Below are 18,953 nucleotides of genomic sequence, written 5' to 3'. Positions count from 1 at the left end.
CTGCCCCAATGTCTCCTAGGGGAGCGATCTGTTTGTTCCCGTAGTAGACCAATTCTTTTTGGTAGTGTGAGTCTGTATTCTTTCTGTCTTCCTTTGATGGTTTCAGAATTTTGCCAATAGAATCCTTCAGTATTACAAGTTGGAGCTTGAATTTTTCTTCAGTTTCTTTCAGCTTTAGAAATGCTGAGCGTGTTCGTCCCTTTTGGTTTTCTAACTCCAGGTCTTTACAGATTTCATGATAATACTTGACTTTGTCTTTTCTAGCTGTATTCTGAAATTTTCTTTTCACCTCTTTTACTTCCTTGTTTTTTCCATTCTGTTTAGCTTCTCTAGCATGTTTCGGAATCTCTTTTGACATCCATTTTGGTCTTTTCTTTCCTGTCTTTTAAATGACCTTTTGCTTTCTTCCTGTATGATGTTCTTGATGTCATCTCATAACTCTTCTAGTCTTTGGTCATTAGTGCCTAACACATCAAATCTGTTCTTGAGATGGTCTCTGAATGCAGGTAGGGCATATTCAAAGGTCTTATTTTGGCTCTCATAAACTTGTTTTGATTTTCTTAAACTTCAGCCTGAAATTTCATATGAGCAACTGGTGGGTCTGTCCCACTGTCTGTTCTGACCTTGTTTTGACTGATGATAATGGAGCTTTTCCACTGTCATTCCTATAGATGTAATCACTTGAATTATTGTGTATTCATTCTTTCTGTGAGATCCATGTGTATATGTATTTGAAAAAAGGCATTTGCAATGAATTAGTATTAGTTTTGTAAAATTCTGTCATGTGACCTCTTGCATTATTTCTTTTACCATGCCATATCTTCCAACTACTTTACTGATTTTTCCTCCCCTACCCCCAAGTTTTCACATTCCAGTAGCCGGTAATTGTCAGTGCATCTTGATTACATGTTTGAACAATTTTAGATGGAAGAAATTGGTAGAATTCTTCAATTTCGTCATCACTGGTTTTATGTGTAGATTTGAATAACGGTGGTATTCATTTGGTCTTCCTTTAGGCATATGGATATTATCCTTTCACAGGCGTTGTACTTCAGGATAAATCTTGAAATGGTCTTTATGATGATGAATGTGATGCCATTCCTCTTGAATTTGTCTTTTATGGCATAGTAATCCATAAAAGTGTCTGATTCCGAATAGTCTGTTGTTGTTGTTAAGTACCGTGGAGTCGATTCTGACTCATAGTGACCCTGCACAGGGTTTCCGAGGCTGTGAATCTTTACGGGAGCAGAATGTCTCATCTTTCTCCCGCAGAACCGCTGGTAGTTTCAAACTGCTGATCTTGAGGTTGGCATCCCGATTCGTAACCACTACGCTATCAGAGCTCCTTCCGAATGGCCAGTAAGAGTACATTTTAGCTCACTAATGCCTGGAAGATTGATTTTTTTTTTTTTTTTTTTAATGCAATCCATTTCATTTTTGGTAACTTCTAATTTTCCTAGATTCGTACTTCATACATTCCATTTTCCAGATATTATCGGATGTTTGCATCAGTTTCTTTTCAATATGAGTTTTGCCCCATTAGCAAATGAAGGTCCCAAAACCATTGTTCCATTCATGTCATTATGGTGTAGTGGTTACCAGTCGGGCTGCTAACCACAAGGTCAGAAGTTTGAAACCACCAGCTGTTCCACAAAAGAAAGATGAGGCTTTCAGCTCCCATGAAGATTTATAGCCTCAAAAACCCTACACAGGGTTTCTATGAGTTGGAACCGACTCCAGGGCCCACCACCTATTTTTTTTTAATGTTTTATTGTGAATTATATGATAGTTTACATGGGAGTACATTAGTTTTACATTCATTCTGTCGTATATCGTTTCATTGCCATGGTACCAATCCCCGCCATGCATCATCAACCAACCAAAGGGTATACCCTGCAAGCCTTCCCCTTACACTACACCCCCCCCACCGCCCACACACACACACACACACACAAGTCTTCACAGTTGTTCTCCCTCTCTGGATCTAAAGTCCCCAGCTGCTCCATCGCTCCACGTCATCGTCTCTGCCTACATCTCAGGCATCGCTGCTTCTCTGGGTAGGGTCCCGCTCTTGGCTCTTCTCCGTTGATGGTCCTAGGGACCTCCGCTCCTAGACTGGAAAGTTATTCCCTCCCTTCCTTGCTATAAAATGTCTACCTTTACATTTCCAACCCTCACAATCAAAAGTATGCGATTTTTAACTTCAGCTCCAAACTCCACAAGCTATAAGCCTTCAAACCTTTAAAATATTCCTATCTCTGTGGTTTCGAGTTTTGGAGCTCTGCCCAGGATCTGCTATGCCTGGTATTCTGTGTTGTTGCTGATGGCGACCTTCACTGCACTTCCACCCTAGCTGCCATCAAGCTCCACCCCCACCCCACACACACACACACCTATTTTGTGGAGGCAATTCTTCTGTTGTATTTGTAGTGTGCCTTCCAATCAGAGAGGCTTATCTTCAGGCACTATATCCATATTCATATGGTTTTCAGTGACTAACCTTTCAGAAGTGGTCTGCTTCTCTTTCTGAGTCTGAAAACTCTGCTGAAATCTGTCCATTATGGGTGACCCTGTTGTTATTAAGTGCCTTCAGTTTGGTTCCAACTTATAGCAACCCTGTCTGTATACGGTTTCTGAGGAGCAGCTGGTGGGTTTGAACCACTACCTTGTGGTCAGATCGACTTTGCAATCTACTTCTCACCCTACAGCGCCACACCAGGACTCCCTATTGGTATTTAAAATACTAGTGGCAAATTATGATCTAATTGTTGTTGTTGTGTGCTGTCTAGTTGGTTCTGACTCAGTGATCCTGTATAGGGTTTCTCAGGATGGCCTGGTGGATTTGAATTCAAATACGTCACCACAACCTCTTAGAGACAAGAGACAACTTCAGCTCGCACTAAGAAACAAGACAGAGACCAGAAAAATGGATGGTGTCTAGCTGCCATCACCAACTGCTTTGGAAAGGATCACATTAGAAGGTCCTGGATAGAGTGCAAGGGGGAAAAAAAAAAAAAAAAAGACCACTTTAATAATAGTCAAGAGTCTGGTAGAACTCCAAGACTGACCCTTGGTCAGCTTTCTGGTTAGAACTGAACTCACCCTGTGAGTCAATTATCAGCCAAGCAATAGATAGGTATATTGGAGGGTGACAACACGAGTGAGGTATGCACACCATAGAATGGTCAGCCAATCAAGATCAGAAAGCATTTACCTAAGGGCAAAATTCCAAAGGATTAGGAAAAATGGAGGAATGTAAGTAAGAAACACAGGACAGAGTAGGATATGATGTTACAATGAAGGGATTGCAATCACTGAGGTAAAACTAAACTTGTATGATTTGTTAAATGCAAAACTGATGATCCTTCACTCAATTCACAATAAGCATTGTGGTGGTAGTTCCATATCTGTTTGTATTTGTTGATACACTGTTGTTCAGAGTCCTTTGTTGTTGTTGTTGTAAGTGCCATCGAGTCGGGTCCGACCCATAGCGACCCTGTACAGGGTTTCCGAGGGTGTAAATCTTTACGGGAGTAGAAAGCCTCATCTTTCTCCCGCGGAGCGGCTGGTAGTTTCGAACCGCTGACCTTAAGGTTCGCAGCCCGATTCGTAACCACTACGCTACCAGAGCTCCTACTCAGAGTCCTTTAGTCAGTTCCAATTCATAGCAGCTGTGAATTTGAACCATCGCCATTGTGGTTATCAGTCCAGTGCTTATTCTACAGCGCCCCACCAGCACTCCAACCAGTCCACTAGAATGGTACATTTTACTATATGCTCATTAGATAAGTACCAGGAGTCCTAGTGTGGCGCTATAGGACAAGCACCGGAGCTTGAATTTCATCTGGTATAACCCTTCAGGGGTTGTGTGGGTTAAGCTATCTGATAACTTTATTTTATAAATTACCAAATTTATTTGGGCTGATTATAAGCTTTATATGCATCAAGAAATATGAGGGGGTTTCAAAAATTAATGGATGTGTGCTGAAGACGGGGTGGAGATAGTGTAGGGGGCAGGCTTGCAGGGTATACCCTTTGGTTGGTTGATGATGCATGGAGGGGATTGTAACCATGGCAATGATACAATGTATGATAGAATGAATGTAAAACTAATGTTCTCCCATGGAAACTATCATATAATTCACAATAAAACACTTAAAAAATTAATGGAGAAATGAAATTAAAAGCTAATGGAATTTCTTTACAAACTTTTTTTTTTTAATTGTGAACTGAGTGATAGTTTACATGGGAGAATATCGGCTTTACACTATTGTTTCATTGCAATTACAATTTACTCCGTGCATCATCATTCAACAGTATTTGCTTCCAATCCCTCTGTTTTTCTTTTATTTTTGGGGGGATGGGGGGTGGGAAGATGTACACAAAAACACTCAGGAATATATAATTTAAGCAACCAAATGGCACATTCTACAAGCCTGCCTCCTGGCCACCAGCACTCAGTCCGTCTCTTTCCATGAGTCTTACAGTCCTTAGCTGTTCCCTCTCTCCATGTCCTCATCTCTGCCTCCATCTCTGGTGTCACTGCTTCTCTGGATAGGGTACGCATTCTGCTTGTGCTCTTCTCCCTTGATGTTCCTAGGGTCCTTTGTTTCTGGAGTGTAAGATTCACTACTACCCAGTTTTTGTTACAAAACTTCTACCTTTATAGTTGTGACAGTTGCAGTTAGTCATGATAACAGTTTCTCACTATTGAATGGTAAGAATCTTATCCCTATCTCTTTTCACTAGACCCATCTAGACAAGATGAAAACTATTCAGTGGGAACTCTGTCTTCCCCCACATACTCTTAAACTAAACTCCCTGTTGAAAACTTGTAAGCCGGTCACTTGGTGCCTTCATCACCCTCTCGTTTTAGGTAGCCAACGTCTAAGTTATCTCAACAAACTTTTTGAAGGCCCTCGTAAACTTGCTTTCTGAAAGAGAAGTCTGTTACTGTAAAATATCTATTCTTCCGCTGAGTTATAGACTTAATAAAATGACTGTCAAAGTATTGGCTTTTTTTTTTTTTTTTTTTTAAGAATTTTACAGTTATTCCTAATTTCATAGGAAGATTATCAATGTGAAAACAGGAAAAAATATTTAATAGTTACAAATGGAGATGTTCCATAATAGATAACAAGTCATTAAAAATAAATCAGTAGTTCTTTGTCAGTGACTTCCAGGTTGGTTAATACAGGAGAATTTTCAGTCCTCACCTTACATGCTTGCTCAGTTGAACTCTTAAAACGTCCTTCCATTTGTAACCACCATACTACACTCTCCTGGTTGTCATCCTCCCATTTCATTTGTACAGTTATAATCAACTACTAGCAAAGTGGTTACGAGTCGGGCTGCTAACCTCATAGTCAGCAGTTGGAAACTACTGGCAGTTCCACGGGAGAAAGATGAGGCTTTCTGCTCCCGTAAAGATTTACAGCCTTGGAAACACTATGCAGGGTCACTGTGAGTCGGAACTGACTCCACAGCACACCACAGACAGAATCAACTACTCTAAATTCCTTAGGGCTCTTCACTGTTTAAACTTTTTTGGGCCATTTTTTTCTGTGTCTGCAACTCTACATTTTATTCCTAGCCTCTGAGTTTTAGCTCTTTACAGAATAGCTGTTCCATATGAAACCAAAGGTATCCCTTGGTTTCAGGCTCTGAATACCTTTTCTGCTTTCACTATTTATGCTTCACATTTTTTATTTTATGCATAGATTCATGGTTCCTGTTAAATTTAGAGTTAAAAAGCAATACAAGATAAAAGGATCTGTCTTAGTGGTTATTCTTTACTAGAAAGTTGCTTTATGGTGGAGTGTTTAGTTTCTTACATGGTCAGATTTGGGTTATCTTGAGCTACTTCAAGGTTGAGGTGATGAGATTTGTTGATAGGTTGTAAGTCTAGTGAGGTGGAAATTTGGTCCACTTGAGGTTTGAGCATGACATCAGATAAGGAATTAGATTTGAGTCTTGTGTTCAGCAGAGTGTTCTGGGCTGGAAAGAGGAATTTGGCAGTTGTCTCTATAGAGTTGGTAGTTAAAGCCATGAGATTGGAAAAGATACCTGGTAAGTCAGTTCAGAAAATAGTCTATAGAAGATCCCTTAAGGTGTTAACACTGTCTAAGAGAACCGAGAAGGATCAGCCAGAGATATAAAGAAAACCAAAAGAAGGCTGTATTCCTGGAATCTAGTGAAGCGAAGTTTCAAGGAGATAGAGTAAATTTGAGTGTTTGTGTAAGAGAGTTTAGTATGTAGGATGCCTCTTTAGACATCTCGCACCCGGGTCACATAAACAGTTAATGCACTTGTCTGCTAACCAGAAAGTTGGGGGTTCTACTTTACCCAGAGGCACCTCAGAAGAAAGGCGTGGTTATCTACTTATTAAAAATCAGCCACTTGAAACACTGTAGACACAGTTTTACTGTGACACACATGGGGTTGCCATGAGTTGAAACTAACTCAGTGGTAGCAGGTTTTGATTTTGTTTTTGTTTTCCATTACTAGACTTTACCTAGAACAAGGCGTAGAAGAACACTAGAAAACATAAGCATTATAAATTTTGATGAAGTGAAGTAACAGTTAAGACTTCTGTTTTGACTAAATCGTGGACTAAATGTGAAAGTGGAATAAGAATAAAAGTGAAAACTGAGAACCAGAGCAGATTTGTTTCTAGGAGGCTCCCAAGGGATAAACCCTTACAGCAGACCCCAGCATAAACCCAAAAATTTCAAAGTGCTACACTTCAATAAAAAGGAAGTCCATTGGCGCAGATTCAGTAAGGAGATAATTGCTTCTGGACTGAGAGTGGAACATAAAACCACAGGTTAGTATGTTACACCAAGTGTGATGTTCAAATTTTCATTACTATAAATCATTTCGCTTAGAAACTAATACAAAAACTGGTCCAGATCTATGGTCTCACTAGAGTTTCTGACAAAAGTAAATGCAAAGCTGTTTCTGGAGGGATACTCCCCTTACAAAGACAATGTTTCTTAATCTTGCACGAACATGAAGTGAAACACAAGGTTGCAGGGCTCCTACTGCAGAGTATTTTCAATTCAGTAAAATGGGTGTGTTTTTTCAGAAGTAGATTGCCAGACCTTTCCACCTAAATATTAAGAATATCTGTATATTGGTACAGAACCTAAGTAGCATGATTAACCCATGGAGAAGGAAATGTAACTACTGTCCCAGTCCCATTCAAAGAGTGCTTTAGATGACAGGTCAAATGGATTTGTTTTTCCTGGATTCAGCCTTCCTATTTCTCAAGCCAAAGAGCCATGTGCTTAAATTTTATTAAGAACTTCCAAGTTTACAATCAGTCATTTTTCTTTCTTTAAATATTTCATGTTTTTGATGAATGTTTACACAGCAAATTTTCCATTAAACAATTTCTATACATACTGTTCAGTGACATTGTGTCAGCAGTCTCATTATTTCTGTTCTGGTTGCTCCATGTCCATTAATTTAGCTTCTCTGCCCACTCCCCAGCCCTCCACCCCCATCCCCCCAGTCTTTACTTTAGGATAAGGGTTGACCATTTGGTCTCATAACCCACTGCCATCCAGTCACTTCTGACTTACAGCGACAAGATTGTGAATCTTTACAGCCTCACCTTTCTCCTGTGAAGTGACTAGTGGTTTTGAACCATCACCTAATTTGGTTAGCAGCCCAATGCCTATTCCACAGTGCCACCAAGGCACCTTTGGTCTCATGTTGTTGTTAAGCACCATCTAGTCAGTTCTGACTCATAGCGACCCTGTATAGGGTTTCCGAGGAGGAGCTAATGAGTTTGTTATTTAGCTGAAAGGTGATCTTTGGGAGTAGTTTCAGTTCAAGGAGTAAAGAGTTACTTCAGGGTGCTAGGCTTGGTGGCTCATCTAGTCTCTACAGGTCCAGTAATATGGCTGGCCTTTAAAAAAGCATTTGTATTTTGTTTTACAATTTTCTTTCATTCTATCCGTGACTATAAATTGTGACTTTGCTAAGGATATTTGGTAGTGATCGCTGGGCACCATCTAGTTCTTCTGGTTTCTCTTTTGCCCCAGACAAGTATAAATCAGTAGTTGTATCTTAGATGGCTACTCTAATCGATTATATAGTTTAAAAATCACTTTATTACGGAAATTTTCCTCAAAACCGCTGGCTTCTTGTCTGTTTTCTTAAATCCAAGTTTTACTCTCTTTTTGAGCATGACCTGGGTTGTGAACTCAAGTGCAGGTAGCATCTGCCAGTTTACCCTTATTCACAGTAAATAACAATAGAACTTCCAATCTTTTTATCTTTCACTCTTAACACCCCTGCCTCCTTCAAAAATTCCAGTTTCTTTACCATGTCTCACCATTTATTAATTCTTCAATACTATATCAATAAGGTTTTCATTGACTGATTCTGGTGTTGTACCATCAAGCCACTCTTCCTAATCTGTCTTAGTCTGAAAGCTCCAGTGAAACCAATAAATAGGTTTACAGCATCATAGCAGCACACAAGCCATCACTGACTATAGATGAGGCGCATTGGTCAGGAGTTAAACCTGGGTTACTTTTGCTGCATGGGAAGTGAAAATTTTACCATGGAACCATCAATACCGTCCCATCAGTTTGTATTTGCACAGTTCTTTCTGCATTCCATTACCTGGGGAACTCAGGTGGAGTAAAATGCACCCATGGTTTCCATTCTCAGTGGAGGTCATGTGGCCAAGTGATTAAGGCCTCGGGACTCGTGCTTTTTTCCTAATCTACATGCTACAGTTTATTAGTTGTATGACTCTGGACCATTTTAACCTCTTTAAAACCACTTTTCATTTCATATAGTTGTGAGAATTATGTAAGTAAGTGTATGTCTAGTGCCTCACCCACCACAGAAAGCACTCTTTAAAAGTGAGCTACTGTAATCATTGGGTTTCAGCATTGTTTTCTTAGTGTTCTGTAAGCAGCAATTCCAAACGTGTTTACTTGGAGAATAGACACCTAAAAGGGATAGGTACCTATCTTATTATAATGGGACTTCATATTGTGACTTCATCTTATAAACAGGAATTCATTGAAATCATCAGTAAGATAGCTTTGGATTTTTTTTTTTTTTTTTTTTTTATAAACATACTTCCAAATGTGTTGATGTTGCGTTCTTAGCTAGTAGAGTGAAAATATTGATACCATGGTACTTACGATGATGGAGTTCTGGTGTGGTGCTGTGGGTTAATGCTCTAGACTGCAAGGTTGTTTTGAACCACAAGGGTGGCAGTTCAAGCTCACCAGCAACACCTTGAAAACTCTATACAGGATCACTATGAGTTGGAACTGAATCAACAGCACTTTAGCAACAACAACACTTATGATGATAATGGGATAATGATGATGCACTGGACCACAAGGTCGTTTGAATCTCAAGGTTGGCAGATCGAGCTCACCAGCTACTCCTTGGAAACCTTTTTTCTGCCAAGGACCCATATCGGTATTTATGACGTCAATCGCAGGCCATGCAAAATTCTGAACTTAAAAATGAGCCTGCTAGGTTGCTTGCCCAGGAGACATCAGGGCAAGTGGTCGGGTCCTCTAAATGAAAATTCTCTTCCAAGACTAAGACGCAAGGGAAATACATGCTTTGATTGGCGGCAACCACGCACATCACCCAGAAGGGGAAGTGACCAAGGAACATCGGTGAGGTGGCGAGCTGGACCCTACATCGTTTGGCAGACTACTGTGAGCCCGGGTGGAGACCTGGTTGGCCAGCAGCGGGGCAGGACCTGGGGACTCATGGGGTCAGAGTCAGTGACACAGCCACAGAGGACTAGAATGGAGAGTGGGGCGGCCAGCCAATAAAAAGAGGGCAGACAGGCGCAGGAACACGCACACTTGCAGATGATGCCCACTTGAACTGGCTTCAGTGACGGGATAAACAGAGCTCGGCCTGAAGAAGAAAGAAGAGGCAAAGAGCGTCATCTGATACAATTCAATGAACATGACCTACACCTATGAACACAGTAGCTCAAGAGAGGAAACAAATCCCTGCTGTAAGAACTATTCCCACCCCCTCCACGCAAGGAAGGGGGGTAGACAGGGATGGGCAACTTGGATATTGGCTACCCAAAATGGGGGGAGGGATACAGAGGTGAGAAGTGACTGGCTTGCAGGCTTTCAAGAGGGAACCTAGATACAAAGGACGTGGAGGAGGGTAGAGTCTCCAGTGAATGAATCCAGCCTGTCCAGGAAGGGCTGATGAAATGAAATACAGATGGGTCTCTTGTGATGCAATAGTGAATAATTGTTATCGGGACTGATTGTGAGGGTTGGAAATCTAAGGGTGGACATTTTGTAGCAGGGAGGGGAGTGATTGATTTTTCAGTCTAGGAGCGGAGGATCCTGGGACCATCAATGGAGAGGAGCGGAGAGCGGGATCGTGCCCAGGGGGGCAGTGAGGCCTGAGATGGAGGCAGAGAAGACGATGTCAAGAGATGGAGTGGCTGGGGACTTGGGATCCAGAGAGGGAGAGAGGGACTGAGGACTGGGAGGGCGGGGGGGCGGGGGAGCGTGTGCAGGCTTGCAGGGTACACACTTTGGTTGGGTGAGGATGCATGGACGGGATGGTAGCTATGTCAGTGAGACAATAGATGTTAGAATGAATGTGGAGCTGATGTTCTCCCATGTAGACTATCATACAATTCACAATAAAACATTTATTTAATAATGATAATAATAATAATAAATGAGCCTGCTGTATTTGGATGGTTGGAACTGCATCTGCCTTAGCAGGGCCAGACTAAATGATTTCGTGGGCCTTAATATGGATGGTGGGCTGGACATTGACCACACCTGCTATGCAGGGTCCCTGTGAGTCAGAACCAACTTGACAGCCCTTAACAACAATAACAATGTTGAGGCTTTCTGTTCCCACGAAGATTCAGTGCCTCAGAAATATTGTTGTTTTGTTGTTGTTGTTAAGTGCCGTTGAGTCGCTTCCAACCCATAGCGATCTTGTATAGGGTTTCCAGGGAGCAGCTGGTGAACTTGAACCACTGACCTGTGGTTCACACAACTTTGCAGTCCAGCACATTAACCCACAGAGCCACACCTGGACTTCTTGGAAACCCTGTATAGATAGAGTAGGCTGTGTGTCAGAGCAGGCACTTAACAGCAACTTATAAATGACAATAGAGAGAAAAACCATAAAGTATACTTTGTAGGTAAAGAGCTCTGGTAGCGTAGTGGTTACGAATTGGGCTGCAAACCTTAAGGTCAGTAGTTTGAAACTACCAGCTCTTCCATGGGAGAACAACGGGGCTTTCTGCTCCCGTAAAGATTTACAGCCTCAGAAACCCTGTACAGGGTCGCTATGGGTCGGAATCGACTCAACAGCACTTAACAACATACTTTGTACATAGTTCGTAAATAATAGATTATAAAAGTAAAATTTCCAAACTTTCCAAGCACTATATGTGAAATTGTGTATTTTTACTTCAGCTTTTTACAGTTGTACTTTCGTATAGTAGTAGAATTGTAATTTGCCACTGTGAAGGAAGATACAAGTTTTAGATGTTTTTAATGTTTGTAACAATCTTTTCTACAACCTAAGTTCAAAACTGCACACTCAGTTTTTCTACCATGTTTGGGAGAACCATCACGGCATGATTGTTTATAGCTAAATCAAAGTTATGATGAACACAAGGACATTTTATAGACTATTTTGCTACTTGGGTGGGTTAACTAGTGGCTACAGAATAGATTGACACATGGCATTTATGAAGCAGGCCAGTTAATTAGAGTGGTGTTATTGTTAAGTGCTGTTGAGTCAGTTCTGACTCATAGTGACCCTGTGTATGGTTTCTGAGGAGCTGCTGGTGAGTTTGAACTGTTGACCTTGAGGTTCAAACAGACCTTATGGTCAAGTGCTTATACTAAAGTGCCACACCACGATTACTAATTAATGTGTTAGCTGGACAATAACAAAAGTTTATAATAAAGATGTTACAAAATTTTTTACAAAATTTACTGAGAATTACCACACCATTTAGAACACATAGGGGAGTTCCAAAAATTCATGGAAAAAAATGCCTTTATCTTTTCAATTTTCCTATGAACTTGTTGAAGCACCATTGTATTTGCCTTGCTTTTCAGACCTGTGTATATACCCCACTTAATTGTAGAGTTGCACACAGTTGTTGCTGTTGTTTTCTTAGTGCCATTTAATCGGTTGTGACACAGAGCGACCCTGAATATGGTTTTGAAGGCTGCAAGCAATCATTGCAGGAGCAAGAAGCCTCATATTTCTCCTGTGGAGCAGCTAGTAGACTCAAACCACTGACTTTGCTGTTTGCAGTCCACTGCTTATCTCACAGAGCCACTGTGCTCCATTTATGGAACTTGCACACAGCTGCTAACTTAGGAACATTGAAGACACGAGAACTTTGGGGATGGGGGATTCAGAGTACATTGTCTTAAAAACTTCTAATTTATTAGCCTGGATTGCTGTCCATACAATTCTGAGTTCCATATGTGGATTTGTTTTGAAAATTGTTATAGTAAACCACACTAAAATTTATTTGTAATTTGCCAAATTTAACAAATTACAGTCTAATGAATTAAATAGGTCAAAAAGTTCAGTGTGTGGGATGAATGTGTAACTATTAATAGATAATTAGAGCAATATATGACTGGTCATCTACTTTTCTTTCTCTCTCCTCCACCTCCCAATTTTATTCTATTTTACTTTGGAGTAATCTTACAGTAACACAAAAGTTGATGTTACCAGAGTATCTGTCTTCTTTACTCAGTTTTCCCTAATGTTAACCTATAACTGTGATATATTTGTCAAAATTCAAATCAACATTGGTACATTTATATTTAACTGAACTCCAGACACTGTCATTAATACCCAATCCCAGAAACATTGAATATAGTTAATCAATTTTCATTTTTCTTGGGTCAACTATCAACACTCATGGAAGCAGCCGTCAAGAAATCAGATGACTTATTGCATTAGGCAAATCTGCTGCACAAGACCTTTTTAAAGTGTTGAAGAGCAAAGATGTCAGCTTGAGAACTGAGCCAAGCTCAGAAGGTGCGCCTGAGCCAAGCTATGGTATTTTCAATAACCTCACATGCATGCGAAAGCTGGACAGTGAATAAGGAAGACCATAGAAGAATTGATGCTTTTCAGTTATGGTGTTGGAGGAAGATATTGAAAGTGCCACGGGCTGCCAAAAGAACCAATAGATCCATTTTGGAAGAAGTGCAGCCAGCGTGCTCCTTGGAGGCCAAGATGGCCAAACTTCGTCTCTCATACTTCGGACATATTGTCAGGAGGGACCAGTTGCTGGAGAAGGCTAGCATGTTTGGTAAGGTGGAGGGTCAGAGGAAAAGAGGAAGACCCCCAACAAGATGGATTGGCCAAGTGGCAGCATCGATGGACTCAAGCGTGGTAACAGTAGTGAGGTTGGCCCAGGATTGGGCGTGTTTTGTTCTGCTGTGTGTAAGGTCGCTGTGAGTCAGTACCGACTCGATGGCACCTAACAACAACAACTAATTTTTAATACCCTGGCAGCACAGTAGATTAAGCATTCAGTTGCTAACTGCTGACTGGTGGTTCAAGCCCACCAACAGGTACCAATTATTTTGCAATCAAAGGTGATTTTGTTAAGTGCCGTCGAACTGGTTCCAACTCACATGGTGACCCTGTATAGCATTGTAAATCTTTGGGAGCAGAAGCCTATTCTTTGTCCCAAAGAGCAGCTGGTGACTGGAACCACTGACCTTGTGGTTCACTGTTCAGTGCTTATCCTACAGTGCCACCATGCTCCTTAAAAGAACTCTGGTAGCGTAGTGGTTATGAATCGGCTGCTAATCTCACGGTCAGCAGTTAGAAACTACCTGCTGTTCCATGGGAGAAAGATGAGCCTTTCTGCTCCCGTAATGATTTACAGCCTCGGAAACTCTACATGGTCACTATGAGTTGAATCCAACTCCATGACACATAACAACAACAACAATGCCCAAAAGTTAGAATATGGAGAAGGAGATTGGAGACAGAAGAGGTTCTGTTAGAAAACACCTAGCCCTCAACAGCTTTTCAGGTAATTTGCTAGTTTTGTTAAGACTTGATTGGAAAATTGAGTTGGGTGCGTAATCCTGGAGAGTTAATAATGCAACTAAGCAATCCATTAAGGAGCTCTGGTAGTGTAGTGGTTACAAATTGGGCGGCTAATCTCAAGGTCAGCAGTTTGAAACTATCAGCGCGGTTCCACAGGAGAAAGATGACACTTTCTGTTCCTCGGAAACCCTATACAGGGTCATTGTGAGTTAGAACCAACTCCATGGCACATAACCACCAACAACAAGCAATCCATTGCAGTTTTATAGCTAGTATGACCCTTGAAAACCTATGTATGCCTCAAGACAACCGATACAGTTGTCTGCCGTTCCTGGGTTCTACCTGAAATGCCACATCTTTTTTAGGAAGGGTTTCCATTAACATTCTAGTTAATGATCTGTGATGATCTAGGTGGGTTGAATACTCCTTTGTTTTAAGGTGCATTGGTTGTGCAATGAGTAAAGCATTTGGCTGCTAACCCAGAGGTCATTGGTTTGAACCCACCAGCCCCACTCCATGAGAGAAAGATGAGGTAGTTTGCTTCTGTAACAATTTTTACAACCTTGAAACAATTCTACTCTGTCCTGTTACGGTCACTATGAATCTGAATCTACTTGAAGGCAGTTTATCTATTTTATGTAAGTGTTGTTTTATCCAGATAACTCTCATTAAAGAAAATATATTGACCTAAGCAACAGAAATGGAGTGATGGTTGTGGCACTGCAGTTTAACGTGCTGGACTGCAAGGTCAGTGGTTCAAGCTTACCGTTCGCTCCTTGGAAACCCTATACAGGATCGCTGTGGGTCAGAACTGACTCAGCGGCATTTACCAACAGCAAGCTACAAAAATACAGCAGTAGGATGTAGTTGAGTGTAATTTAAAATTATACTGAAGTCATACTTAAATAAAACCACCTCAGCTGGATTCTTACCTGAGAATTACTGTTTAACTGAGTAATTTAACTGATGATGGGTGAGTGTAGTGAAATTTCTCAAGTGGTTTGGAGTATTAAAACTGCTTATTGTACGTTGCTATACCCAATATTTGTTACATTAATTTTTTTGATAATTTTTGAAAAGATTTCAGTTTTCATTTGATATTATTTACTATGCATCCCCCATTTCAACATATATATTTTTTAAAGGTGTTTAATTTGAGCTGGTTACATACACTTTTTTTTTCTCTTTTACATTTTAGAGTAAATTAAACACCTATGCATATGCAGTAGTCTGAAAAACTTACTCAGTTTCTTGATTTTGTTGCATTGGCAGAGTGAAGATAGTCCAAGTCCCAAGAGACAGCGCCTCTCTCATTCAGTCTTTGATTATACATCAGCATCACCAACTCCCTCACCACCAATGCGACCATGGGAGATGACATCAAATAGGCAGCCCCCTTCAGTTCGACCAAGCCAACATCACTTCTCAGGGGAACGATGCAACACACCTGCACGCAACAGAAGAAGGTTAGTTGTTACAACTTAAAATTTTCTTAAAATGATAGCTTGGTAGCATCAGAATGCATTTTTCTATAGTTAGTTTATATACACATCAACATATACAAGGGGGCTTCAGAAAGCATGTCGGAAAATTCCATTATCTTTTAACTCCATTTTTCTGTGAACTTTTTGAAGCCCCACTGGCATGTGCATGTACAATTATACGCAAGATATAACATTGCAAGTTATTTAGGCTCTCACACTGGATCACAAAGGTTCATTTAGCTCCTAATTGGCAGCTGTAGAAATTGAAAGAGGAGGCTAAAGTGATTTATCAATAGTCAATCCTTTGCCATAGATTTGTAACTAGAGGCAGTCCCTGGGTTACAAATGAAATCTGTTCTAGCTGCATCTTTTAAGTCATTAGGTTGAAACTTGTAGGTGAATCAGAGCAGATGCTTTCCATCATGATTTAGCCTTTTCAATGATTTAAAAATTGCATGTGCAACAAATGAATGTGATTGTAATGGCATTGGTTCAAAGAGGACAAAACTTAAATTAATATTAAAGGACAAGTAGGAGAGTTGTCTATAAGTTGGACATTTGTAACTCTGGGGATTGCATGTACATAAGACTTTTTGTGAGCTAGTTTGTAATCCTGATTACTGGAAAATGCATTCTGTAGTTCACAACTCTTAACTATTTAGTTCAGCATCTAGTCCTTTCTTCCTTAGGACTTGGTCCTTGACTTTCCTTCCTTAAAGGAATATTTTTTACTTCTGAGCTTCCTGCCTTTAGTCATTGGCTTCAGTCATACACTTCTTACTCCAGGGAAAGAGTACTTTCTTGGGATGAGACAACTGTTTGCATATCTGAAATATTCATAGTCTGAGGACTATGGACATAACCTTTTCATGTTGGAGTTAAGAAGGAATAAATAAAACCACCATTATTTGTTCCAAATGAGACAGATAAACCCATTTCTTGAGCTGTATTCTGTTGAGACACTAAGACTTTTATGTTACCTTTTACCTTTTTACCCAATTAAATGGGAATGCTTAAGTAAAATAATGTATATCAACCAATTAAAATATTTTATTGTTAATTATAATGAGCATAGAGAAGAAAATAAGATTGTTTGGTTTGAGCTTATAGTCTAAACTTCTGCAGTAGCCATTCTCTGTTGTTTCATTTTAAAATGTGTCATATAGTTATGTTGTTGTTGTTATGTGCCGTGGAGTCGGTTCCGACTCATAGCGACCCTGCACAGGGTTTTCAAGGCTGTAAATCTTTACGGGAGCAGAACGCCTCATCTTGCTCACACGGAGCAGCTGGTAGTTTCAAACGCTGACCTTGAGGTTCACAGTCCAATTCGTAACCACTATGCTACCAGAGCTCCTTATTAGTCATATGAGCATGTAAAACAAATATACAGTTAAAATAACAAAGCAATCACATGCACATAACACACAGGTAAATATTGAACATTGTCACTCTTCCAATATCCCTGTTATGCTCCTGCCTGTTCCAGTCTCTTCCTTTCTTTCTTCCTAAAGTGAAAACCTTGTTATTTTCATTTTAAATGTGCTTTGACTTTTTAATTCTATTTTTAATGTGTTTCAGTGAAATAATATTTTTAAAATATGTATAGATAAGGAAATGTAGGTGTGTACATATAATGAGTTAGTCTACATAGATACATTTCCTTACTGCTTGTTTAGAGAGCCTTTAAGCCACGGTGCAATAGCAGTGAACAGGCTAAGCAGCCTGATCCTTGTTTCTGAGTGCCATTCTGCATTAAAAGGAACCCAGGGTTCTTTGGAGAACTGCTTGATTGCTAGACTGGAGCAGAATGTATAACAAGGTGTGAGCCTGGAGCATATTATGGTGCCAGATGTTAAAAAGGATGAGGATGTATTGAAATGGCAGAAAAGCCAAACAGAAGGAACCAAAATTGAAATAATTTTAACAACAAAATAAAATGCATGGATTATAACTCAAAAGAGAAAATAGATATCCTTGAGTTCTTACCGTTTGTAGATAATTGATTAAATAAATAAATTGGCACAGAGAGAAGTGAGTTAATCTTTATAGAAGAATTTCAATGAATAAATACAGAAGAAATGAGGGAAATAGAAAATCACTGATGAAATACCACAGTAGTGATTGCTGCAGATGCACCCAGATATGCTAAAATTAGCGGGCAAGACTTCAAATAGAAGGAGGATGCTTGCGTAATTTCCAAGTGTCTCCCCCAAATATATGGTAATTACAAAGGGAAGCCCTGGCAGCGTAGTGGTTACGAATTGGGCTGTGACCCTCAAGGTCGGCAGTTCGAAACTACCAGCCATTCCGTAGGAGACAGATGAGGGTTGTTTCTGCTCCCATAAAGATTTACAGCCTCGGAAACCCTATACAGGGTCGCTATGAGTCAGAACCAACTCCACGGCACATAACAACAACAACAAAGGGAAGTATCCAGACTTTGTAGTGGAGGATCTTGGCAGATGCCATCCTAAGCAAATGGTCAGTTTAATCTCACCAGTGACACATAACAACATTATGTGCCCTTGACATGATCTGTTGCGAACAGCACATCTGGATTGGGATCGCAGTATATGTGTAAATTGCTTTGGACATTATTGACATTTTCACAATGTTAAGTGTTCCTATCCACTAGCATGGTACATTCTTCGATTTTTGTAAGTCTCTTTTGGTTTCTTGTAGTAGTATTTTATAGTTTCTTTGTATAAGTCCTTTGTTTCTCTGGTTACATTTATTCCTAGATATTTCATCCTTTGGGTGGATATTGTGTGAATGGTATTGCTTTCCTAGTGTCCTTTTCAACGCTGTCGTTTTTGGTATAGAGGAATCCAACTGATTTTTATATGTTGATCTTATACCCTGCCACTTTGCTGAATCTTCCAATGAGGTCTAGTAGCTTTTTTACTGAGTCTCTGGGGTTTTCTACATAGAGGATCATATCTTTGCAAATAGGGAGAGTTTTACTTCCTCTTTGCCAATTTGTTGTTGTTGTTGTTAAGTGCCATCGAGTCGGGTCCGACCCATAGCGACCCTGTACAGGGTTTCCGAGGGTGCTTTGCCAATTTGGATCCCTTTAATTTCCCTGTCTTGCCGTATAGCTCTTGTTAAGACTTCCAGCACAATATTGAATAGGAGTGGTGACAAAGGGCATCCTTGTCTGGTTCATGTTCGCAGAGGGAAGGCTTTCTGTTTCTCTCCATTGAGAGTAATGTAGACTATTGGTTTTGTATATATGCTCTTTATTATGTTGAGGAATTTCCCTTCAATTCCTATTTTGTTGAGTGTTTTTATCAGGAATGGATTTTGGATTTTGTCAAATGCCTTTTCTGTATCAATCGATATGCTCATGTGGTTCTTTTCTTTTTTCTTATTTATATGGTG

At 40.2% G+C, this 18,953-nt stretch overlaps 1 protein-coding gene across 2 annotated transcripts in view; it reads left to right on the top strand.

Moving 5' to 3' along the window:
* Nucleotides 1–18,953, top strand: part of RNF38 (ring finger protein 38) — a 78,832-nt gene that overhangs the window by 15,883 nt on the left and 43,996 nt on the right. For both annotated transcript variants that reach the window (XM_006863106.1, XM_006863105.1), the window contains one exon: nucleotides 15,361–15,554. In XM_006863106.1, the coding sequence (XP_006863168.1) occupies nucleotides 15,448–15,554 (107 nt within the window). In that variant the 5' untranslated portion in view covers nucleotides 15,361–15,447. The remainder of the gene's footprint in view (nucleotides 1–15,360; nucleotides 15,555–18,953) is intronic.

This window comes from Chrysochloris asiatica, unplaced genomic scaffold (assembly GCF_000296735.1).
Source record: "Chrysochloris asiatica unplaced genomic scaffold, ChrAsi1.0 scaffold00053, whole genome shotgun sequence".
In the NCBI taxonomy this organism is placed as follows: domain Eukaryota; kingdom Metazoa; phylum Chordata; class Mammalia; order Afrosoricida; family Chrysochloridae; genus Chrysochloris; species Chrysochloris asiatica.
The sequence above is the reverse complement of the archived record's forward strand: the minus strand, read 5'-3'. Positions and strand labels throughout refer to the sequence as shown.